This window comes from Eubalaena glacialis, chromosome 3 (genome assembly GCF_028564815.1).
Source record: "Eubalaena glacialis isolate mEubGla1 chromosome 3, mEubGla1.1.hap2.+ XY, whole genome shotgun sequence".
Taxonomy (NCBI): Eukaryota; Metazoa; Chordata; class Mammalia; order Artiodactyla; family Balaenidae; genus Eubalaena; species Eubalaena glacialis.
The window spans coordinates 134,782,238-134,809,560 of record NC_083718.1 but is presented as its reverse complement, the minus strand read 5'-3'; the positions used below and the strand labels follow the sequence as shown (position 1 = coordinate 134,809,560).

At 35.1% G+C, this 27,323-nt stretch overlaps 1 protein-coding gene across 2 annotated transcripts in view; it reads left to right on the top strand.

Annotated features, from left to right (window-relative positions):
• LRRC7 (leucine rich repeat containing 7) overlaps nucleotides 1-27,323 on the top strand; it is a 384,748-nt gene that overhangs the window by 54,007 nt on the left and 303,418 nt on the right. For both annotated transcript variants that reach the window (XM_061186459.1, XM_061186458.1), the window contains exon 2: nucleotides 13,841-14,043. In XM_061186459.1, the coding sequence (XP_061042442.1) occupies nucleotides 13,841-14,043 (203 nt within the window). The remainder of the gene's footprint in view (nucleotides 1-13,840; nucleotides 14,044-27,323) is intronic.

Genomic DNA, 27,323 nt, shown 5'->3' with positions numbered 1-27,323 from the left:
TGCTAAGTAGAAAAGCATGACACAAAACATTATATTTAATCTTAGTAATATATGTGTGTGTTGTATGTGTGTGCATGTGTGTGTGTGCCTGTATGTGTGTATTCAGAGTGCAACCTTAAATGAATGATAGAAAATACTCCACTATGTTAATAGTGCTTTATTTCTGGATGATAGAAGTATGGCAAATTTTATTTTTCTATTATACTTTTCTATAATTTCCAAATTCTTAATAATAAATAGACATTGCTTTTATGTTCTGAAGAAAATAAACAAATGAATTTTAAATAGCAAAATTTTGATTGAGCAGAATTATGTGTCCAAAATGTCTAAAGAGCTCTTCTCTCATTACTCCTATTTTTTCTCTTCATGCCAATGTGATAATGTTCGTTAGAAAAGCATCATTCATATATATTTCACATGATCTGGAGGTTAATAGTGTATTTTCTAAGGTAATATAATTTCTATTTTTATCCTCTCCCAAGTGTTCCTCAATTTCCTTCCACTATCCATTTAAGATATCCATATTGACATAGACTGCTCTCTTTTTGCTATTAGAACTGCTTTTTCTAAACAAGATATGCCCATCGTTTCCATATGAGAACCATCATATCAATTTTTCAAGACACTTCTGAAATCTTTATTTAACTCTTTGTGTTAAATTTTTAGGTTCAAGTAGTTTATTATATTCCCTAAGTGTGCTGATTAAAGACATTGAGAGTCACTTATTTTCCAGGATGTTTATTTCTGAGAATGAAGGGGGTTACCTATACATTTTGTTCATTCTGTGATATCACGCATGTTGTTCTTTAGAATATCTAACTTTATACTTTTGTTATCCAATTTTACCTGCATCTGAAATTGCAGTTTTAAATCTTCTTCAACAGGTTGGTGAATCTAAGGCCAAACAAAATTTCCATTGTTCCCTTTTTCATTAATCTGTACAAAAGAGAATTTCACACTGCCTGTCTGCCTTAGACTAAGAGAACAAACAGGAAAAAAGAGAGTTAGTGGTCTAATTAATGCTACCTCAAGAGATTCACAAGGAAATAATTTTAATAAGTCTGTGCCAGATTGGGTCCTGGGTTCTATAGATGCTGTAGAAGAGCCACCTAACTTTTGCTTGGAACCTGCAGAAGGGGGTTGTATTAGTTTGCTAAGGCTGCTGTAACAAAGACCACAAACTAGGTGGCTCACCCAACAGGAATCATTGTCTCATAATGCTGGAGACTAGGAGTACTGAATCAATGTGTTTGTTCCTTCTGAGAACTGTGAGAGAAGGATCTATTCCAGGACTCTCTCCTTGGCTTACAGATGGGCATCTTCTCCATGTCTCTCTCCATTTTCCCTCTATGTGTGTCTCTCTCTTCACATGCATTCTTTTTCTAAAAATACTAGTCATACTGGAGTAGCGCCCTACCCTACAATGGTAGGACCTCATTTTAACTAATTACACCTGCAGCAACCCTATTTTCAAATAAGGTCACATTCTAAGGTACTGAAGGTTAGAACTTCAGCACATGAATTTGGGGAGGACAAAATTTACCTGTAACAGGGAGAGTAGAGGCACATTTTCCTACAAGGGTAATCCTTGAATTCATTGAAAAGGATAAGGAAGAGTAACCCAGGAGAGATGAGCAGGCAAGATGGTTCATGAGAACAGGAAATGCAAAGGCAAGAAGGCCTGGAAGGTAAGGTGTGAGTGTGGTCCACGGGGAGACTGAAGTCTTGGCAGAGGATTATACATCTGGCTTGCGAGTGCAGGATTCATGGTGAGGTAGCAGGGAGCCTGTGAAGAGTTTTACACATGTTCAGATTTGAATTTTAGAAATGATTATTCTGGTAACATGTGGTCTTTTTGAAGTACATTCCATCTACCAGCAGGACCCTGTTAGTTCGGCATGCTCTTTTCATTCAAAGAGCTCACCTGCCTTCTTTAGGCCTTTTCCAATTCTCTTTGCAAAACGTTTGCTCCTGATTTTATTCTCTTAATTCTCTCAAATCCTGTTGCATTTCATCATCTCCTAAATCATTTAATTCAGTAAGAATATAAACCAAAAAATTCCATATATAACATATAGTACTTACAAAATTAATAAAGATAAGTATTTAAATACTCAGGATGTTTTAAATTCTTGTTTGAAATTATTCTTTTAATCTCATATGAGAGACTAACAATGAAAAAAATTCAGAATCATAACAAAATGTTTCAGTTTTAAAATGAGCCTCTGATTCTTCCATGTTAAGCTTTCATGAACTTTTCATTTAACAACTATTAAATCTATGAGTGCATTCTCACATGCCTTTAACTTCCTTGCAGAAAGCTTTTTAAATTAATTTTTCTTTTATTTTTAACTCTTCTTTCAGCCCGAGGGTGACCTCAAGCAGGCTTATATGTTTCATGAATCTCTTAAAATCTTTCCAATTATAAAGTAACTGCCTAGATTTATACCCAGAGAAACTTAATTGATTAAAAGGTTATCTCCAGAAGTCCTGTTTATTTTGTTGCATTTCAAAATTGCAACATTTGCTCTAACTATCCTGAAGGCACAAGTACCATCATCACCAGAATTAATTAAAATATTAATAAACAGAGATAATATCAGAAGTTATCTGTACTTATGATTGAAGATTGAATATAAAGCAGAATGAAATGCCATTTAAAAATGCTTTCTCTAAGTTGTTTATATCAGATTGAAAACATGGGTCTTTCATCACGTCTTGTGAAGGGCACCATATTGACATTGTGTCACATCACAAAAGGCAAGGATCCCTGAGCTGAGACAACTGCATGGAAAATGCTTTCTTACTGGCTCCTACTGAAACTCCTACTCAAATCTTTGGAATAAAATGTGGAGTAAAGTGTTTCACATAAGGTGAAATTTTTACAAAAATAAATATTAACCATCATATACTGCAATTTTTATTAAATAAAATATTTGATTAAACTACCTCTAAATGTACTATACATATCTCTGGCTTCTCAATAAATCATGCTGAATAATTGATCTTTTTCATAATAACTCAGTCATCATTAAGAACATAAATCATTACCTTATATCACAGAATAAAAATATCTCAAGAGATATTAAGGTATAAGACCATCATATGAGTAATTTATTCAAGGACGAGACAAGTGATTAGACTAAGGTTCCAACCAAACCTAAGATACTATTAATTAAATTGCCTATATCTGACTACTTCTCTTCTATTTTCTTATTCTGTGCCTCTGTATAAACAAGTCTTGAGATATTATTCCAGAGACTCATTACTTTAGGTTACCACCTTTTGAAAGTTAGATCTTTGAGAGTACCCTAATACTTAGAAATTTGTTTCTTCATACTGCTCATGGCTCAGGTTCACAACTTGCCTGAAAGCAAAATTCTTCAAGAAATATAACTGTAACATTTTATTATAGAATTAGAACTTTTTCCTGAACTTGGGCCACTTTTAAGCTAAGCTTGAAGTTTGCTTTCTACTGTCCTCTACAGTCATGTTTGCATATTTAAGTAAGTCAGTAGATAAAAATTCTAGGAGAGGATGTATGGAGAAAGAAGGACAGGAGTATTAAAATATTGTTTTTCACCTATGTAAAAATAAGGAGAGATTTTTTAGTAAGCTCGTAAATGCCACTACTCAGTACAAATCTTCTCTCGAGATTTTTTTTCAGATTGATTCTATAAGCCTTATGTTGATGTTCTTTAGAGTAGTTAGTGTTAAGATGACAATAATAATAGTAAGGAAGAGGAGGAAGACAAGGAAAGCAGCATTATTTATAGTCTGGAACAGTTAGAGAAGACTTTAAAAAGAAGAATTTGAGCTTCAATAAGTGATCCAAACTCAGATTCTGTGGATCTCTTTTCTACTGGAGCACACTATGACTAGTAAGCAAGGACTTAAATAAATTAAAGAGTAAAAAAAACATTCTATTTGTCATTCCCAGAAGTTCCAAAACACAAGCTTCTTTAACATCAGCGACTGTGATGTTTTAAGACCTGTGAACAAATTATAATAACCAATAAATAAAATTACTCAACATGATTTATAAAGATGTAATGGTATTACCGTAGATTGGCAGGATTGGTATAGATGAAGAAAGTGGATCAGGGACATTAAGTATTGGGTGTGGTTTAAGGTAGAGCACAGACTTGGAAGTACTAGATAAAACAGCTGAAAAGTAGATTAAAGAGAGCTTGACTGTCAAGCTAAAGAATCTTGTAGACCAGCCTTTCCTAAAATGTGTGATTCAGAAGACTAATTCCTAATTATGGTGATAAACTATAATATTTTACATGTTTTAAAGTTTAAGTGGTTTAGGAAACACTGGTTTGAACAAAAATAAGCATATTTCTTTGTCACAAAACCTCTCTGAGCCCTTAATTTGCTAATGCACAGTGCTTATTTCTTAGAAGAAATACGACCCAGGGACATGGACTGGGAAATACTGCTATTGAAAATGTAGACACAGTGAAGCTTTTAGAACTGGGGAATGGACATGCAGTTTAGGGGATTAATCAAGCTATTTAATGTGTAAATATATAAAATGGATAAAACTCTAATATTTTCTTTTAAAGCAATTATTACAATGTACAAGTATGGATTTATTTGCTTAATTTTTTGTTCAATATTTATCTCCCTCACTATCCAGGAAATTTATTAGAGCAGGGAACGTAGCTCTTTTACCCACTGATTTTTCCCACCATATAACCCAGTACCCAGCACATAGTAGACACTTAATAAATATTTGCTGCATAAATGATTGTAAAGGAAAGATGTCTGGAAATAGTATACTTTCGTACTGTATTACTTTGGGCAGTACTACTAGGAGATGGTATGGATCTGAACTAGATTGACTGAATGGTAAGGAAAGGAAAGGGAAGACATTGAATGTCTAATACAGAAGGAAAGAAAGGAATAGTAAAAGATGACTCCAAGGTACAGCATTAAGAGAATTAAAACACAACTAATCAAAGCAAGAAATCAAGAGGGAAAGCACAGTGTCTGGTGCAGAGTAGGAACTTAGTAAATATTTTCACGTTCTCCTTTAGACAAGTTGAGTTTTATTTAAAGATAGGTGGCTCATTAAGCTAGAAACTAAATCAGGGATGATGGTTTATGTTAGGAATCATTCATAGAAAGAGACTTTCTGAAGTCAGTGGATGAAAATTCCTGGGAAATATGTGAGGAAGGAGAATGGAAGCATTGCTATTCTTAAAAGAACTCACTTGTCTAAAAGCAGAATTAGAAGTATTAAAAAAGCTTTTTCTTGGTACCAGACACCATGCTTTCCATCTTGATTTCTTGTTTTGATTGCTGATGTGATAATATCAGCATTAAAGAACACTAATGTGTTTATCCTAATAACAGTCTATTGATCTTCGTGAAGACAAACTGGTTTTCTTGTAATGATATCAAATCAAATTGTGGATAACAATTGCAGGTTTTCAGATATTGTAATGATAAGATGAAAACAAACCCATGAAATCTGAGTATTTTTGAAATGTGAATATTTCAACAATCAAAAAACAAACAAACCTCAGATGCTCCACTTGAAGTCCAAGAATCACCATGTGTGTTGTATTGATAAGGGAGTTTCAGAGACTACTTCAGGTTAGGTAATGGTTTTAAAGATGTTTCTTGAAGTAGGACATGGAGAGAGTTTGGTGGGTTTCCATATCCCTGTGGCACACTTAGTGAAGCAAATGGTTTCTCAGTGAATAAATTAGAAACATTTGTCATTTGAAAAATGTAAGACTGTGCCAACTAATGAGGACAGCCAGAGTATTTATCACAAGAAATCTTGGAAAGATTGAACTTTCCCTTATCCCTTTAACTTTCCAGGGATGAATTATTAGGCAAGGGTAACATTGGCATACATGGGTCTAAAATCCTAGAGAATGCAGTGGTACTGGAAATCAGGTGTTTTGATACATATATTTTTATTGCTTGGGTCAACTACTGCAGGCATATTTCTCAAGTGGTTGAAATTCTCTTTGGTTTAAATTATGAATAGAGAAGGATCTGATGACTGTAGCAAGATGAGTCTTTTTGCTGTTTCACCTATGTTAGGCCATGTTAGCGAGCCCTGCTATTTAAATACATTTGACTCAGGGAGAGTGTTGAAAGGGAGACTGTTGACTGCATGCTGTGGTTATACAAAAAGAAAAATCCCCTTTAGCTATTCAATTCAGATTTAAATATATATATATATATATATATATATATATATATATATATATATATGATTCAAGAGAGAAGAGAATCCATGCAGTGAGAATCCAAAAAAGATAATACTCTTATCTTTGATTTAAGGAATTTATTGGAAGGACTTTAACAGGAAGAGAGGAATACTTGTTTTCCTCTTGCCTTTTTAAATCCCTTTGAAAAACTGAAAATCTAAGAATTACTCTTTTGGATGTTTGCTAAGGATAGTAGTAAAACAGAAAATCTGGTTGCTTCTGAGTCAAAGTCCATACACTAGATGTGAAGCCACATGCTTCTACGGTATACTGGGCAATGGTCATGTTTCAGAAAAAAGCAAAAGTTGCTTCTATATATCGTGTATGAAACATTTATGTGCTTTCTTGTATGTTATGCTTTACTCATTCTACCCTACTGTATTTTCATACTTTTGGCATGCAAAAAAATGTTTAAACTCTTATCACCAGATAAGAGAACAATGTTATTTCCCTCACTGCTACCCCATCATTCTGTTTGCACCTATGAAGTAGTCTATGTGTAAATAACTATCAAGTGTGTGAGTGAGTGTGTGTGTGTGTGTGTGTGGTATAGAACAACTAGTAAATTCATGTTTGATAAATTCTCATATGCTGATCTATGTGCATCACTGTAAATGTAATGCAGGGTCTGCTAATGGGAAAAATGATGACTTTGGGGTCAAGAAAAATGAGATCTAATCTCAATTCTACTAATTACTCTGTGTGTGACCTTATGCACATTACAGACTCACTAAACCTTAATTAGTTTATTATTGAAATACAGAAAATAATATATGAATGCTTATTTGTCGTGAAAAAAAAAGGTGATAAATTGTAAATTGTTTTGAAATTTTGCAAGGACTATGCAAATAAAAGTCATTATAATCATCTTTAGTTACCATATTCATTTACTAATACAGTTAATGTTTTTAAAGTATCTACTCTGAACTAGATACTAAAGTTACTGGAAATATACAGTGTTTAAAGGCTAGACATGGTCCCTGTCCTCACAAAAGTTTCAATCTAGTGAACAAGATTGATTTGAATACGTAATTAAAATGTGATCAAAGGGTATGGCAGCATATAATTGAAACATATAGAGACGAAGACATACAGAATTGGAACATATTGAATAAAGAGAGGCTACTTTCCCTTCTAATCTAAATTTTTTTTAAAGAGCAAGGAAATGTACCCTGTGCAAAGGCAGCCCTATTTCTGAAGGCCCTAGTAGAAGAAAGATCATGTAGTCCTAGAAATGCAAAAGAAGCCATGAATAAGAAGAACAAAGAAAACAATGAGAAGAGTGGTACCTGGCCAGGCTGCACAGAGAGCTGAGTGTGAGTGTGGAAGACAGCAGTCAGGCCAGAGGACCATATCATACTTTTAAGCCACAATAAAGACTTTAGACTTTGTCTGGAGGGCAGAGAGGAATCATTGAAGTATTTGAAGAAAGAAGGTGACATAATAATGTTTGTGTTTTTAAAGGTCACCCCAGGTTCACTGTGGTGGGAGAACAATAGAAAGAGAGAGACAGGTACATATGCAAGAGAAAATAGTTTGAACTATGTTGCTGGGCAGTTGAAATGAAGAAAAACAGACCTGAATCAGGATATGTTTAGGCTCTTGAAGGATTAGGACTTGGTGATTGTTGGATGTGGGAAGTGAGGGAATGAGAGGAGTCAAGAACATTGCCAAGCTTTCTATCTTGAGAAACTAGGTGAACTGTATTGCCATTCACTGAGACTGAGAGCACAGGAGGAGGAGGAGGTTTGGGCAGAACAGTAATTGCCAACACTTAGTGAATGCTTAAAACTTGAAGACACAATTCTATGAGCTTGGTATGTACTCTGTTATCTTAGAGATGACTAAATTGATAGAGGTTAAATATGTGCTGAGAGTCACACAGCCAAGGAGTTGGCTTCAGTGTCCAAGGTCTTGACTATGATGATGGGCTCCATACCTTTGAAGAGCATCATTTCAATTTTGAACATGTTATGTTTGAGATGCTCATAAAACACAAAGTGGAAATGATGAGGGAAATAAATCTGAGTAGAAATTTGAAAAACTTTATAGCCATCACTCATCAAAGTTAAATGAAAAGAATTGGGAAAGGTGAGTGAGATTGTAAAGATTGAAAGGGAGAGAGCATACAATTAGAAGGGCAACAAGCCTAGCCAGGGAATAACTCTCTAATACTATAAATGTCAATATTTGCTAGAGAAGATGGATCTTCTTAAAAGATTGAAATTGAGGAACCGAAGTGGAAGGATAAATGTCAGAAGATTGTGAAGTCAGGGGAGCCAAAGGAAGAGAGTGTTTCTGAAAGAAAAATATAATTCTCTGTCCAATGCTCCTAATAGGTCAAGTAAGAAGGGATTAAAAGTATGAAGGGGATTAAAGGAAAACTTTCTTTTAAACATGGAAGTTAATCTCCCACCTTCCTTATTAATCTATACTTACAACCAAAATTCCACTAAACTAAAAGAAATTCTAAGATGCATATACTCACAAAGAGAGAGAAAATTGAAGAGAAGACACCAGGAGATAAGAGATTTCAACAAATTTTAAGAAGACAGGGAAAGAAGATGTAGTTTATATTCACCTATATAAAAAGCACATTGTCAGTTACATTGTAAAGCACCCACAAAGGGATGTAAAAATTGATTTGCTTCATAGTCTTCCTTAGAGTCTTGGAGACAACAGGTACCAGACAAAGAACTGAGGAGACTTAGTACTGAAAATAGAAAAATCGACTTAAATCCTTATTTACAAAACTGCATAGCTCTTCCCAGTGAATTTAAGGTCTTTCTTCATCGCCAAAGAATTCAGAGATGAAGTGATAGGTAAGAATCAGATTTATTTAGATAGAAACACACTCCACAGACAGAGTGTGAGCCATCTTGGAAGGCAAGAGGCAAGAGGCCTCAAAATATGGCATGGTTAGTTTTTATGGGCTGCATATTTCATAGGCTAATAAGTGGGAGGATTATTCCAATTATTTTGGGGAAGGGGCAGAGATTTCCAGGAAATGGGCTACCACCCACTTTTTGGCCTTTTATAGTCAGCCTTGGAACTGTCATGGCACCTGTGGGAGTGTCATTTAGCATGCTAATGTATTACAATGAGTGAATAATTATGCTCAAGGTCCACTGGAAGTTGAATCTTCCGCCATCTTGTACCTAGTTGGTTCTCACTAGTTTTCATCATGTACTATGGCTATGTCATTCTTTTAAAGGTTGTGCCCTGCCTCCTTCCCTCCTGTTTCATAGCTATGCCTCAGGCTGAAGATCAGAATATTCTTTGTCTTGCTGCCAATCGTCCTGCAGTGATACCTATTATGCATACAAAGCTTCCAATTAGTTCTTTATAGAGTCACTCTTCAATATTGAAGGACAGCCAGGGATCACCAGATATTTGTGGAAGACCCCTATCATGAAAAATAAAGACCAAAAGAAACAAACAGAAAATGGAACTCAGAAAAAATGCAAGGAGCAGGGGGAAAAGGCAAAAAAAAAAAAGTCTATAGCTAATATCTTCTTAGAGAAATGAAATGATATGGCACCCTGAAATATAATCATGATACTGTTAAAAAGGAGCATGCATTTAGGAAGCAATTTTTGAACAATAAAAATATGTTATCTAATAAAAGATAATACAGGAGATGTATTTAGAAGATGAAGTTGAGAAAATCTTCCAGAAAATAAAATAAAAAAACAAAGACATGGAAATTACAAGAGAAAAAATAATTAAATTACTCGACATTTCCTACATTCAACTAATCAGGATTACAGGAAAAGAAAATAGAAACAATGAAGAGGAGGAGGAAATCATCAATTAAATAATAACAGAAAATTTAACATAATTTAACGATAAATGCTTCCAAAGTGAAAAGGCCCATCTAGTACCCAGTACAATGGATAAAAACACATCAAAGCACATTGTCATGAAATTTCAAAAGACTAAGAATAAAAGTTCTAAAATATTTTGGGAGAGGGGAAGGTGGGCGTAAAACAGGATTTTGAATAGTAATAGAGCTGGATTTCCTGACAACAACCTTAAAAGCTAGAAAATAATACTTTAAAAATGCCTTCGAATTTATAAAGAAAATTATTTCTGACCTAGAAGTATATATCCAGCCAAACTTTCAATTGTTTATGGGTGAAATGAAATCATGTTCGTATATGCAGAGGTCTCAAAAATGTTCCTACTGTAGATTCTTTCTCAGTAAGTTACTGGATGTTATATTTCACCATTGGATATCATAGTCCAATAAGTCTAGAAAGAAGAGACATGGGGTCCAGGAAATAGGAATAAAACAGAAGGAAATGTAAAATTCACAGAATGACAGTGAAGAGAAATTACAGGATCACACACACACACACACACACACACACACACACACACATCAGGTCTAGAAAAGTAAAGTGACCACTCCAGACTGAAGCAGGAAGATATAGTGCTCCTGAAAGATTATTCCAGGGGGAAGTATGACAGATTACACATTTTTCACTATACCAAGAGAAGAGGAGATAGTCAGGAAATTGAATTAATGAAAGACACATAGACAAACCAAACAAAGAAAAAAAAACAATTTTTAAAGAAACAATAAGATGCAGAAGAAATAAAATGTGACTGAATTACAGTGATATTTATAGCTATAATAAAATAAGTACTATTAATTTAAAACAAAATTGCTATATATATTTTGGTTGGTTAGAAGTTCGTTGAGACTTTGTTAGAAGAAAGGTAAACTACCATGTTACATACTAGATATCTGCAAGGGAAAAATCATGGAGTAGCACTACAATCAAGTTACTTAGAAATTTCAGATGGAAAAAAAGTTGAAAGCTATAATGTGTAGGGAGCATAAATCAGGAATGGAAGGAGTTCCGATTGAGAGATAGTCCATGAATCAGATACCAAAGTCATCAATGGGTTCTAGAGGTGGTAATGAATGATATGAGAAAGAGTAGAAAGATGTTACTACCAGGTAATGAGACCATCAGAGGAGCAGGACTTTTTTTAGGATGAGAGAAGATTAATAATTTTTAGAGAGCAAGGGAGGATATCAATTCCACTTTCCAACCTTGAAGTGTTTAAGGTATGAGAAAATCGGCATGCTCCACTTTTAAAGGCTATAAGTGAACCATGTTTTAGTTGAGACTATGAAGGGGAGGGAGCCTTCAGTGGAGAGGATCAATGAAGTTATTGATCATGACATAAGGCACAATTTCAGAGTTCAGTGGGATTGAAGGAAAGAGAAGTTGGGTCGGGGGAAAGCTCAGCACATTGTAAGAATGAGACAAGGGACTGAAAAGATGACCAGAAGAGCCTACTTTTTTGATCAACAAAAGGGAAAGCAGTCCTAAGTGAATTAAATTGCAAAAGTCTTAGTGGACAGTGGACACTGTGGCCAAATGGTTTAGGTCCAGGCCTGGATATTCTCTTTTTTCTCTTCATAATAAAAAATTTGCAATTGCAGCAACAGATGGGTATAAAGAAATAGCTACAAGGTTCAGCACAAAAGTGTGAGTGCAAGGAACTGGGCAAAAACAACATATGAACAATTGATTCCTCACCTGTGAGTCATAGAGACAGACAGGATACACACCTTGAGTCAGCTCGACGGCATCACAGCTGGGTAGTCAATGTGGCAACTAGTGATAAATTAAAAACCTAGGAATTTTTCAAGACTTCTCCCTCTCCCCACAGCACCCCTTCCACCTCTCATCTAATCCATTACCCACACTTTGGATTCTCCTTCTTAAATACCTTTCCAGTCTATCACTTCTCCCCATCCTCACTGCCACTATCATAGTCTGAGCCATCATCACTTACCTTTACAACTGCAATAACCTCAAAAAATATTTACTAGGTACCTAATATATGTCATATATTTATTAGATGCATTTACTAGCTGCTTGATACGTGCTAGATCCCATGTAGAGACCAACCTACAATCAGGGCTTTCAAGGAAAGTCGAGTAAAATAAAAGTTACAAAACCTTGTGATTCAAGCTCCCAGAAAGGAGAAGTGTAGGAGTTCAAGAGATAGAAAGTAATGGAGAGGAAAGACCATCTTCTTAATGTTTTTAGTTAAACCTTCTAAAGATTACCATGTTCTTATAACCTTCTATAAGAGCTGACTCATGAACCTGTCCCAAAATATAATTTTATTAATTTCATAAGTAAAAGAAGGAATAAAAATGGCTTTGGGCTGAACTTTCAACATCTCTTAAGCATACTGTATTCATTTGCCTCCAAATTTGATTTAATCTAAGCCATTGCAAAACAAAATGCTATATTATTTTTGTGAACTATCACTACTTTCTCTTTTGGCAATAGGTTTATGCTGATAAGTAAAAACAAATCAATGAATAAAATGCAAGTTTCAAATTGATGCTCATTCAGTACTATTTCTGCAGATGGCAAACTGTGTACTGTTATTGTGAATTCAAAGATGAACAAGACAAGATCCTCTCCTTCAAGAACTCACCCAGTACACAAGGAAATAGTACACATAAGTAGGAAGCAATATGATTAGTGCCCTGGGAGCTCAGAGGAAGACGCTATTCATTTATCCTGGGGAGACATTCACAGAGATAGTGACATTTTAGTTAGAATGAGAAATTTTTCAAGCAAATTATCAGTATATGTTGGTGGTTGGGGAGAGAGTCCCAAATGTATCCATCTATTCATTCATGAACTGATTTGTTCATTTTACGTTTGTTATTGAATATCTACTATATGTCAAGAACGGATACAAATGTAAAAATGAACAAAACACAGTTTCTACCCTCAATAGCCTTGCAGTCTAGGGAAAGAATAACATGAAAAACAGTAACTTTAATAAAGTGTTATAGATGCCATGATACCAATTTTGTGCAAGATTTCATGGCATTTGGTCATTTTAACCTAGAGAAAGACATGCCAGGATGTCACAGAAATTTCTGCTATGATTGTTTTCTCCCATTAAAATAAAAGGATTCATAGGCACAGATTCTTATTCTGAAGTGAATAACCAATACAACTGTAGCTCCAACAGGAGCTTTGTTCAATTCATCTCTCTATCCCCAGTACCTAGTTCAATGTTTGGAGCATATTAGTTATTTAATAAATAATTATTGATTAATGGAACAAATTTGGGTCAAAAAGAGGATATCATAAACCTTATGGGTAAAACTTGACTATTTCACAGAAATGAGAGAAATGTGCTTTTTTCCAACAAATTCTGGAGGTTTCTGTTCTGCACTGCAATTTGTATAAAATTTTAAAAAATCATATTATAGTTCCATGTTTCAAATGTGAGTGTAAGCATTGCGTTAAGTCAGGATTGTATTCTGGCCCAGTTCTGCCATTCCCAAACTGTGTGATGATGGGATTCTGACCCTTTCTGAATCCATTTCTTTATTTGTTAAATGGGAATAAAAACATGTCTTTACATACCTTGGAGAGCTGTTTAAGGATTAAATGATCTACTGCATGTGCATGTCTTATGTAAACTTTTTTAAGGCATTATATAATTATAAAATATCCAACATAAGTAAATTTCTAAGCTTTAAATATTATAAGAATGCCTTCCAAAGGCAGGTGGTTAAGCGGTGGTTTTTTTCTGTTTTTCTCTAGTGCAGTGCCTGGAGATGACCACCAAGCGGAAAATCATCGGCCGTCTGGTGCCGTGCCGATGTTTCCGAGGTGAAGAAGAAATCATCTCAGTTTTAGATTACTCCCACTGCAGCCTTCAGCAGGTGCCAAAGGAGGTCTTTAACTTTGAACGGACATTAGAGGAACTTTACCTAGATGCCAATCAAATTGAAGAGCTACCAAAGGTAATTTTTGACAACCTAAAATATGTACTTCAAATGAGTATTTCATAACTCCAGAGACTTGGCATAATGATAACGCTAACTACAGCCTTCTATCTAGGTAATTGACAAATCATTCAAATTAATATAACTTTTCCCAATATTCTCATTACCTTTTAACGCGACTCCATTTGCAACTTCATGTAATATGCCAATAACCAACTGAGCTCCATTGCAATCATCATTTTATGTAATATGCCTTTTTATTTTTACTTAAGATGATCTCCAAGAAAATAACAGGTTGGTGGGTTGAGATCAATAGCTTATGTTTAGAAAAGAAAGGGAAAAGATGGTACTCTCTATTCCAGAACTGAAAATTTGTATGTTGTATGTTAAGGTGACATTGTTTTAAAGCCTTGAATTATATGTTATAAGTCTAAGAAATGCTTTTACATACACACACACACACACACACACACACAAAGAGTCAAGTATACTATTATAAAAAACATGCTGTTATTTCTAGAATTTGAAATCTTTGGTTATTACAAACATCACTGAATTTCTATGGCATACAACTTATAAATATAGTGTAGCTAAAATTTTTTAACTAATGTCAAACTTTACACACACATACACACACACTGCCATTATGACGTTGTGCTATATGCAAAGAAAATGTCTCCTATGACTAGAAAACATTGGAGAGATTAGCTAAAGCAGACTAAGGCCACACAGCAGAAGGTTCAAAATCTAAATCATTGGATCCTATTGTTCACCTAAATAAGTGACTCAGATTAAGTAGCTGGAATGGCATTCACCCGTGAAGAACTTAATGGCTAAGAGGGGGAAAATGTCATGCAATACATTTCCATTGCTTACGCTAAAAAAAAATGCATGTTAAATATCCAAGAACCAGAAAAAAAAATCTCCCATCATAAAAACTAACTTAATATCAAAAGCAGAGTAAAATGTTCTGATCAAAAGGATTTTTGAATAATTGTTTTCATTTAGGATGATGGATTATGGAGTTTATATAACACTTCAGAGACAGGAACTATTTAATGTGTACTTCAAAACCAATATCCTTCATTTTTGACAACCTATGTGTACAGTGTCATCTTGAATCTTTGCCCAGGAGGGCTGAGTCAGGCCTAAAAAAAATTTGGCCATATGGATTAACATCCAGATTGCACATAAGTGGAGGCTGGACTGAAATGGGCTGTGTCTTCCACCAGGCTATGAACTACTTGAGGGTAGAGGGAAAGATCTTATTCATCTTAGATGAATCTTTCATTCTTATTCATCTTTGCCTCCCTGTACAGGAGGATACATGGTGACTTTCACATAATGGATACTCAATCTATGTGTTGTCACTGCTAGATGAAACAATGCAGAGAACTTCATGTACTATAGGACTTGATTAGTAAGACTATATAAGGTTAAGCAATTCATAAATGTGGCATTTAGCTCTAATTTAAGAAATTAAGCACAAAGTTTTGTTTGTTTTAGGTCAGGTCAATCTAGAATTGCCAGATGAAATAAAGGACATCCAGTAGAGTTTAAATTTTAAACTAAAAAAACAGGCCATTTTTCAGTATAATTCTATCCCAAATATTGCATTGGATGTACTTATACTAAAACACAAAACAGTTTGTTATTTCTTTGAAATTAAAATTTAACTGGGCATTTTATATTTTTATTTACTAAATCTGGCAGCCCTAAGGCAATCCAGCCATTTAAAATCGTTTTCTAGATGCATGCAACAGAATCTGTAAGACAAATAGTAAAAACATGGTTAATTAATCGAGTACATACTCAGTTAATATCTACTCTGCTACACAGTATTTGAAGCTTTAGGGGGGTTCTAATAGAAATAAATTTCAACCCTTGCTCTCAAGGATCTGACAACCTAATCACAGAGAAAACTGAAGCGTTAGAGGTGAATACACAATAAAGTATAATCAGAACCAAAGAACCAAATCCTGTGGTAGAGCTTATGTATAGAGAAGAGTTCCACTCTTGGAGGGGATGGGGAAGGGCCTGACCAAAAAGCACAGATGCAAAAACTAAGATGGAAAATATGTAGAGGGGGAGGAGAGGAGCAGCAAAGCTGTGAAGAGTCTGCAGCTGCAGGTGCAAGTGGGCGAGTGCTGACATATGTAGGGAGAGTAGGGAGAGCAGAGGGAACCCAGATTATGAAAGGTCTTGAGAGTCACACAGCATTGTTTGACCTGATGCATCAGGCAGAAAATGCCATTGGAGAGTTTTACATATCAAGTCAGTCACTAGGGGCTTAATGAAGAGAGCTTGGATTAACAATAAATAAAAATAATACAAGTGAACCAAGGATTTAATAACACTTTTGCAATGTATTAGAATTCAGGAGAAATGGTTATCTTTTGTTATTGGTATGCTTTATGTATTTTAAAGACCTTTCACATAATCTCTCAAGGTTTCTTTGACTCCCAAGGTTCAATATTATTAGTTTCCTAAAACAGCCCTGTAAGTTCCTTTCTTCTAAAGTATCTGATATTGAGATATGATCTAAATTATCTGACTTTGAGATTTGATTATAATAATACATGGATATATTTGTGCATTATTAGAAAAGTAGGTAAATTAAGAAACAGAAGGACTGACATATCAATTAGGGCTCATTATGTGTGTTTCAAGTAATACAAAACCCAATCCAAACTGATTTAAACGAGAAATAGGCTTGATTGGCTCACATAAGTGGAAAATGCATCTCAGAACAAGCTCCAGACTTGGTATGTTTCTATTTGCTTTGTGTGGGATCAGCTTTATTCTGAGGCTGGCTTTCTCTCATGCGGCAGAATGGCTAGAACTGTTCTTGTGTTCACGTCCACAGCATCCCAAATTAGAAATTTTTGGCTTCTGAAAACTCTTTCTTTTTCTGAGAAGGACGAGAAGTGTCTCCCCCAGAATTCTTCAGTTAACTTGTCCTTAGGTCTCATTGACCTTAATTGTGTCACATGTTCATTGTTGATCCAGTCCATTTGCTATGGGATCCACTATGTCAAGAAAAATGAGATTACTCTGATAGGGTTAAACAATGATGGGCCACCTCTGTGGAGTTGTGGTTACTGGCAGCAACACAAGGAAATGAGATGGAAGAACTGTTGGAGAGATTACCACAATGCACACTACAAACAAAATGCTATAAAATCGCTGTTTTACGAGGAAAAGTTCCTCTTAATCAAAGTTTGTAAGGACTTGTAGGCAAAGTATTGAGCCCTTAGGGGATTTAAACCTTTCAAAGTTAGATTAAATAAAGTATTTTTTGTCTGCCATCTTATTTTACTGTTTTCTTGGTATTATTTTGACATTATTACAATTGTGATTTCAGATTTATTGAGTAATGAGATAACCATTTGTATTCTTGCTATTACATTACGGCAAGAATTACCTTTTATACATTTTAAAAATTATTTTCATTCAGATATTTTATACTGAGAATGTTCTAGCTGGCCAAGAGTCTGTACTGTACATTCTTATAAAGCAGGTAGATAACAGAGTCAAGGTTAATAGCATTAGGAAAAGAATGTCAAGAGTGTGTCAGAAAAGATGCAAAAAATAGATATGAAAGAACAGGTAGTGTTTTGATTAGGAATAGTTCAATCTGTGTTGCTTAATTTTTTGTAGTAAAAGGTAAAAATACAAAATAACATGCCTTTCACACAGTGATAGAAATCCACACAGCTTATAATTTAGTACTGCTTTGCTTGTTATTTGGAACTGGAAACTTAAAATTATAGACAGAGTAAGAGATGATCACAGATGTATATTACATATGAAGTAATAGAGTGGGAAGACAAATGTGAAAAAAAAGAGCAATAAAGAGAAAACCTACAGAGAAACTTCTTGAAACTGAAGAGGAACTTTAAAAAAGATTAAAGAAATAATTTTGGTAAAGTCAATATGTGACCAAAATTGAAAGACACAGAGTGAATTTGGTAGAAGAGGTTAATTTATCCATGTATAAAAGAGGACGGGACTAAATCGGCAGTACTGTACTTACAAAGTTTTCCCCATATAAACTATCCAGAAGTATTTTAGAGATTAAGAACTTAGGCTTTGGACTCAGACAAACCTGGGATTAGATCCTAGCACTGCTAATTGGTTGGGAAAGTATTTTATTTTCTGAAAGCCTCAGTTTCTTCAGAAACTGGGAGAAACTGTTTAGCTGGGAAAATAATATCATCAACTCCTGGGATTAGACAGATAGATAGATAGATAAATATATAGGTAGATACATAGGAGGGTAGGGTACTTGGTGTGATAATGTTTGTGGAGTACCTGGAACAGAAAAAAATCAATAATTTGTATTTATCTTTCTCGTACCACAGATAAAGGAAATTTTCCATGTTAATTACCCTGGGTACAATAGTAAGATTTTGTAACATTTCAAGATAGTTCTGGGTATTGACTCTCCATCAAAAAATGTTGTGGCATGATGTCATTTCTAACTGAAATCTCCAAAGACAGCTTCTAGAAAAACAATCCTCTGCCCATAGTGGGTGATAGGTTACTGACCCAAACAGCTACACCTGCACATTTATGAGGGCTAATACCACCACTTCCCCAGAGAATTTTCTTGAGTCACAGAATCACGTTATGTCATTTTTGAGTGAATGCAACTTTGGAAATTATTTTATTTAAGCCCTCAATTATTATAATAAGCAAATCAAGGCCAGAAAAGTTAATTAACTTCTCTTAGGCCACATGGGATATTAAATTCCTATCCAAAACTAAAACCAAAGACTATGTGTTAGTTAGGATAGAATAGATTATGCTACAGTAACAAGTCAAAATGTATCACTAAAGTTTTGCTTTGTGCCCCATGAGTGTTGGCAGGGACCACTGCTTTCCAAGAACCTATTGCTAGTAACTAGTCCAACTTTCCCCTCAGTGCAGAAATGTCTACCTCTTATTTCTATTATAATAGTCATCCAACCTCTTCATGAACCTTTCTATTATGGAAGAAGTCACTCAGTTAAGAAGTAGACCATTGTATTATTGGAAAGTTCTGACTGTTAGAAAGTTCTGCAGTATGTTAATGGTGTAGATCCATTCACCTATCTATCCATCTAAAACTTGGCTGGGCACTCAGAGTGCTACTAAGATTATTAAGGCCTGCCTTCCCTGGATGAGGAATTATTCTTCTGGCATTACTGCCTTGATCCTTAAAATATTTTAAAGGAATTCATAGAGTTCCTTAGAGTACTGTTTTGCCTTAGAGTTCTGTTTTCCAAGACAAGTTTCCAAGTTCCTTAGACCGCTTTTCAAGGACATGCTTCCCAGATGCTTCATCATCTTAACAATATTATATCTAGTGTAGAATATTGTCAGTGAGCTAAGAGATGCTAGTAATAAAAAAGCACCTCCATATCTGCAGTTGCTTCTTCTGGGAAGAAGACAGACATTGAGAAGCCAGGTGCCAGGCAAGGGCTACTGAAAAACACTTGCATGGTGCTCACAATTCTGTGTTGGCCACTCATGCAGGGCTGTATAGCTAAGACATTGATCATCCAATATAAAGCAGACAAAAATTTATCAAAGAGGGATATTTTAGACTGGTGAAAATTTTGTCATGGCATGGATCCAGTCATTGGCCATGAAATGGAAGAAATCCCCACGGACTCTTAAGAAAATAAATGAGCAACAGAAACGCACCTGAATCATTTGCCAGCAGCCAGCAGGTAAAATAGAGCTCCAAGTTAATGACCAATGAACAGGTTCTGACAACTATGTTGGAGCTGTTTGTGCTGAGCCTACACATGAAAGCCAAGCAAGCTCTCCACTCAGAGATTTGGTCCCCACTCTTTCCTCTGCTAGCGCTGCTCTTCTACATGGCCTGCTCCTTCATTTCCTTCAGGTCTTTGCTGAAGTATCACCTTCCTAGAGAAGCTTTACCCATTATCTTACACAAAATAACAATGCCCACCACTGCCACTTACTCCCCCAACAAAACTTTAGGCTTAATTATATCTCTAGAAGATTTCGAGTACAATTCAATAGTGTTAACCAGTAGTAAGATACTGCGAAATAAGTTTTCACTGTTATAAAACATCAGCATAGCTCCCTCTGAAACAATGTGTATTATTTTGCAGAGTAAGACCTCTGACAGTGGCCAGAGGTAAGGAAGGACAGGAAATGTGGGCACATACCTGCAGAGAACAGAGAAATTCAAACTCTCTCATTTAATTTGGTTTTTTTCTTTTTCTTAACTTTTGATGCTGATTCTTGGGGTTGAAGTGAGGTGAGATAATTTTTGTGGCTCCTCCATAATCCACTACTTAATATAGTACACTCTGCATTTTTTTCTTACTCCCAAACTCTAAGTACTTTATCCATATAAAATAGAGCTTTGACATAATATTTTCCCAAGTTAAGGAATGTGCTCTTTGACTCTAGAAGCAGTCAAAGGAGGGATGTCAAAGAACATACTTTTACATGTATGGTGGTAGAGGGTGGAAAAAGCCCTCTAAGATTCCTTTCACACTTAACGTTTTGTGATTCACTCATCTGAGATTCATTTTAAATAGATAAAAATGATGAACAATATAAGGAAGGATTCTGACAAACAGAGTAGTGACTGTAGTTACTGGTTATTATCACAGAAGTATTACAGTAAATGTAAGTTCTGAAGAGAGAAGACCTAGGTTTAACACAAGTTCTGACACGACCTCATCATGTGACTTCAGACGTCTTACTTAACCCCTTTGAACCTTAGCTTCCTCTTCTGCATTAGATTTATTTCTGCGCATCTCCTAGGAGTACAGTGAGCACCAAATAATATAAAGTACATGAAATCCCTATAAAAATGGCAAAGTGATATATAACTCTTGAGCTAAGAGAAATAGCTTATTTTGATAAGAAAGGGCATATGTTTAATGAAGTTGATTGGCTTCTTTAACACAAATTTAGACAAATACAGTACTACAATAACAGAAAAATGTTAATTGGTCAACAAATGGCTATGATTTACTATTTAATATGGATTTACAGTTGTGTCAGTTTTTGTTTTGATTTTTGTTTTTTTATTATAGGCCATAAAAAGGTATGGTAAAGATGAACATTTATTCAAAATATATCTCAGGCTCAAAATCAATAGGAGCCTGAAGACCTTTACATGAAAAAAAAAAGGGTAGAAACCAAGAGAGCTCTGAGTTGCTGCACAGAATTCACAGCACAGTGACAGTACGGACCACACACTGCTGCTCTTGTGAGGAGTGTACCTCCAAACACCCCCATGTAACCATGACATTTATTCAAGCTTCAAATTCCAGATGCCTCCCAAAATATTATTATACAATTAAGGATGCTCTTAAAAAGAAGGTTGAGGTTCTAATGAAAAAAGGGAAATGGATTCCAGACAAGCCAAAAAAAACCAGAGTGTCCTCCCGTATTCTACACATCATATATCTGCAATTTTATTGATTCTTTCTTCTTTTAATTCACTGGTGTCTGCTACTTAGAATTTGGGAGCCTGAAGCCATGTTTTTCTTACACCTTTAAATAAAATTGTTTGAAATCAAGGACACTTGCTTATTTTGTGAGAAGTCTAATGACATCAAAGGAGCCAGAGAAGAAATATTTTAGGGGGACAAATTCTGAGTTGCTTGTTCGTAATTATGATTTGTTTATCAAAGCTTGAATGATCATTGATTATTTTTTTCTTCTACTCAAGAGGAATCTTTCAAAGTAAAAGAAACTACTTGAATCACTATAGTTGCTGATTAAACAATTGTCATGTGTAAAAAATATGAAAAGCTTTGCTCTAGATTAAACATGGGCTAAATTTGCAAATGTAGAATATAAAAGCTGCCACTTCTTTAATAAAGTTGCCTCATTTTTAAAAAACAAATTTCACATTAACAGGTAGTCCCTTAAGTGTTTGTCTTGTAGAAACATAGAATTGTCTATAACCATGGCATGTTACATAAGTAGCTCCACATATATCTATGGAGGGCTCTCTGAAGATCCAATAAAGGTGAAAAGAATGACCTTTTCCAACTCTCTCACTCCCTCAAAGGTGTTCAGTGTGCATAGTGTGAATTTATTCTGTCCTCCAGCGCCAAAGGTATAGAATTCATCTGAATATGATAAAAAACCATGTCCAAAATAAAACTGTCACATGAGTGATGCATAAATAATCAAAATCTGACTCTGTTTAATCTCTTGCCTGAAACGACTTTATCCAAATCTGTTCTTTTATTGCAATCATTTTGGCATTCAAATGCGTAGGTTTTTTTTTTTTTTTCAATAAATAAATAATGTAGATGGACTCTCTAGGGGCCCAAAGGAAAATAAGATGAAGGACAAATTTGTAAAAAACATTGTTTATATGTGGAAAATTTTAGATACTTTTTTCTTACTCAGATTTCTATTTTTGTTTACAATGTTTTATTGTTTCAAAAGTTGATAGTATCAACAACTCTTTATTATGTGTGTCAGTGAGAAACTGGGACTTCTGTAGTAGTCCAGTCAGTTTTTGAACTGTTTTATCTTCCAGCTAAAGACTTACTCATCCCATCATTTATTGCTAACCTTTATCCAAATATCAAATCTCAGTGAAATTTCAATTAGAATGAAACTCATTTGCTGATTTTTACTACCAGTTTTTGGGAAATTATATAAAAAACAAACTTCAGGTAAAATATATCCATTGATTTGCTCATTCATTCAGCAAACCTTTCTTGGGTATCAAATATGTGTAGACAACTCTTCTAGAGCTGGAGATACATTATTGAGCAAGACCAACAACTTCCTGTTCTCACAAAAAGTTACATTGCTGCAAAAAAGGAATGAAAATAATATTTAAGAGAAAATGTTAGATAATGGCAAGTATCATGATGAAACTAAAGCAGGGAAATTGCTGAGAGACTACTTTAGGTTGAGAGGACAGTAAATGCCTCTCTAAGGAGTGACCTTTTATGTTGTGCTTTGGATGATAGGGGGAATCAACCATGCAGATCTGAGAAAGAGCATTCCAGGCAGAGGAAATACTCTAGGGTAGGAATAAGTGAGGCATGTTCAAAGAACAGAAAGAAGATGGATGTGTAATGAGTGAAGAGAAAGCTGTATAAGGTGCAGTAGGAGATGTAGATAGACAGTGGGGCTAAATCCTGTAAGTTCAAGCAAGCCAGGAAAGGGCTTAAGATTTTATCCAAAGTGAGATAGGGGGCCACTGAAGAATTTTTTTAATGGTGATATTAAATAACTTATATATATATTTTTAAAATACCACTTTGGGTGCAATGTGGGAATACATTGTGGTAAGTTAAGAGTGGAATCAAGGAGATTAGAGGCTACAGTAGTTATTTGGGTGAGAAGTTGGTAGTTTCAACTAGATTGGTGGTAGTGAAGAAAATAGAAGCATGCTCTGTAGGTAAATTTAATAGGATTTGCTATTAGAATGGATTTGGGAGATAGGAGATTAAAGCCTGAAAAGGGATTTAGAAAGAGTTGCCATTGATAAATTAGGAAAGCAAGGAGAGAAAGAGTTGCTATGGATATTGGAGGAACCCATGTGCTGTTGTCATGGAAGCTAAGAACAGAGATGTTTTAAGAGAAGAAATTGACTTAGATCAGAAGAGGTACCATTGTATTTGCTAGTATAGAAGTAATTGGTGACCTTGATAGGAGTAGTTGGGTGGAAACCCAATGAAGTGGCTTGAAGAGACAATGGTGGATATATATATATATGATATATACATCTCTCTTAAGAGGTTTTGCTGAGAGAAAGCAGAGAAATGAGACAAGCTAGAGAGAAGTTTGAGGTCAAAATAAGCTTTTGTTTATTTGTTTTTTAAGATCAATGACATTAAAGCATATTTGTACACTAATGAGAATAAATTAGAAGAAAGGGGGGAGAAACTAAATGAAGGAAATTGATGGGATAATTATATGAGCAAAGTCCTGAAGGCAAAAGGACACAGGATTCACAGAATGCATGAAGGGGTCGCCTTTGAGAGGAACAGGCACATTTCATCCATTTTAATAAGAGAGAAGAAAGAAAATATGGGTACAGATGATGATGGTTGTTAGGACTTAAGGGACATGATGGATATTGAAATTTAATTCAAATGATAGTGGTCTCAATATGTTAAAGAAATACTGGAATCAGTGAGCCAAGAAGATGGCAAGTGGCAATCCTACTGTGAGCTGAGAGCCTGGGAGAATGAGGTATGTGAAGCTTAGGGTTACAGAGGAATATAATTTACAAAGGAATTAAGGTTCTTAAGTATATAAATTACCTATATTTTGTGAAGTTTTTCCTTGAAGTGGCAGGTAGTTGAGAAACAGATGCAAAAGCCAAGTTCCTCTAAACTCATATTAGCTCACATGCCTGGACCAGTGTATTAGCAGTAGAAAAGGAAAAGAAGACAGATGGAAGAGGTAAGAAAAGAGCAGAAGACAGGAAATTCAACATTTATTGAGCATCTACTCTGTGCTAGGCACTTCATATGAAGTAGCTCTTTTGTCCTTAGAGCAACTCTGACAAATAAGTTTCGTTATCCTAATTTTAAGTCCAAGGACACTGAAGCACAATGAGTTTAAAAGAATTTACCAAATGTTATACAAGTAGAAAATGGCAAAGTCCATAGAATAGAAACTATGGACTAGCAATAGAATGTTACTCCAAATCCCATGTCCTTTCCACTTGACTAATCTGAAAGAAGACCTTCCTTCTAGAATTCAGCATTTGTCTAGACTGGAGGATAAACAAGAAGGAGGAATCAAGGATGATATGATTTTCAAACTAGAGAACTGATACAATTAAAATGATATTAAAAATGATATTATTAAAAATATATTGGAAGGGGCTATTGTGTACAAAAACATGACAAATTCTGCTTTAGATGCAAAATGTGAGCTATCAGCCGAGCATTCTCACAAAGACCCCAAAAGATGCTGAGAGATCTCAAACTGAGCCTCATCAGAGCAGGGCTGGCAATACAAACCTATCTTTCAACCAGAGATCAGAAACAAGCAGCCATGTTTTGTTTGGCCTATTTTTGAAACTGAGCTGTAGCCAACTTGTAAAATATCGACTTTTACAAAAAAAGTCCAGATTCCTGGCCTCTATTTTTTTAAAAAAAAAAAAAGGAAGATCTGAGGTGTCCATATGCTCAGGTGGTAGCAGTTAGGTGGGACTTAGTGTCTCATATCAATGGGCTCTTTTGATGGAGCAGATCTAGTTTCCCACAGATCCCACTCAGGCTGCCCCCAACGATGAAGTTACCCATCTAGGTCCTATAGGAAATTGAGTTTGCAACTGAGTATGTATATTCATTAATTTCTTCATGAAAAAATACTTACTATGTGCCAGATACTTGCTAGTCACTGGGAAAATAATGACTGAATGGATTTAGGTACTCTTTAGCAAGAAAAACAGACATGGAACAAGTAATTGCATCAAGTATGTTGCATGCTGTCTACTATGATGGGTGGGAAACAATGGGTGTTTTGGAAACATTCAGTGGCATTCCCCCTGAGGAATATCATTGCAACTAAGACACAGATAAATAAGAAACTGTAGGTTAAGTATTGCTTAAATATGTAGTGCAAAAGAGACAAGGGGAGAAATGAGGCTGGAGAAATTGTAAAGGCCTTCCATGCTAAGATATAGAGTTTGAATTTTATACTGAAATTTGTGGAAATTCATTTAAAGTTTTATCTGGGTAGCAGCAAGATCAGATATATATTTTAGAAAGATAGTTCTAGCTGCACTAAGAATAGACATAAAAGGTTAAGCCCAGAGGCAAGGAGACCAATTAGGCAGAGCTTGCAGGAATCTGAGAGGTGATGGTGGCCTGGCCCAGGGTAGTGACCCTAAAGATTACACAATGGACACAGATTGGAGAGGATTTGGGGAGGCAGAATTTACTGGGTTTGGTCATCTGTTTGATATCTTGATTTCTGGGTAAGGAGAAAAATGAGTCACAGGTGACTCCCAGGTTTCTACTAGAGGATGTGAGAGTGAACCAAAAGAAGGAAGGTATGAGATCCACGAAACCAGAGCCCAATTCAGTGGAGTAGCAAATGAGTATCTGTGGAAGCCATGTGTGCATCACAGTGACAGAGCTATCTGCCCATACTGGAGCTGGCTATACTGGGTGCAGGAGTGAGGTCCTCCAGAATAAAATGTGGGCCTAGCAAAATCTGATGTGCTTTAGCATTTTGAAATATTACTGTTGGGCATTTGACAGAGCTGCTGGAGCATCTGGAAACAATTAAAGATATATGCATAGAAAACCAAGCAAATAAAAAGTGAAGAAACTTCAGGGGGAAAAAATTTTATGAGTAAAAAACAAACACAATGTACAAACAAACATTACTGATTTAACCAAAAATTCAGATGTAAGTGTACTGAGAAGATGAAGAAAAAGAGAGTGATGGTGGTTGTGGTGGTGCCAAGTGATATGACTTTTCAACTGAAATATATGAAATAAATAGGCAATGTCTGCAATTGATAACCAAGAAGTAAAAACGCATGTGTGTTCTCTAGAAATATAGATGAAAATACAAGAAATAGTATCTTAAACAGTTTAAAGCAACTACCTTTACAGGAGGAATGATAAGATGCAAATGATAAGATGCAATGAATTGATATAATGCTTTTATAAAAATAAAAATTAATTTCAAAATAATAAAAAGAAAAATAAGAGAATTGAGCTGGAATAGAAGAAGCACCAGGGGTTAACCTTTTGGTAGCATTGACCAAATCTGACCATATTATGGTACTTTCTTTTGAAAATGATCCATAAGACACATTAGTAAATGTGAATGTCTGATGCTCAAGTAAATTGTAAGGTATCATTTGAGCAAATTAAATGACATAAAAAATGAAAATGTAAATTTATAAAGGAGGGTCAGTATCTGCTATCTATTCTTTTCAATTGTTCTTATAATAGTTAACTGATTAATACAGGTTTTAGTATTATTCATTTCCCAGCTCCGTCTTTAGTATATGAAGTGGTTCTAAATCAGAGAGAGCATTCTACTAATGAAGCAATTTGGACTCCCAGAATGAAACCGGCCTTTAGGAAATTGATGGAGGATTATTTCTCTAGTGTATTTTTCAAGTGTTTTTTTTTTCCTAAATTTGTTTCATTTTTATTTGCTTGGTTTTCTATATATTGATCCTCTAAATTTCTAGAGAAATAATTTCTCTAGAGTGTTTATGAGGTTTAGAACAATTTCATGATCCAATTCTTGATCAGGGACTCCTGGGAAGTCAGGCTATTCTCAACTTGATATAGAAACATGGGATT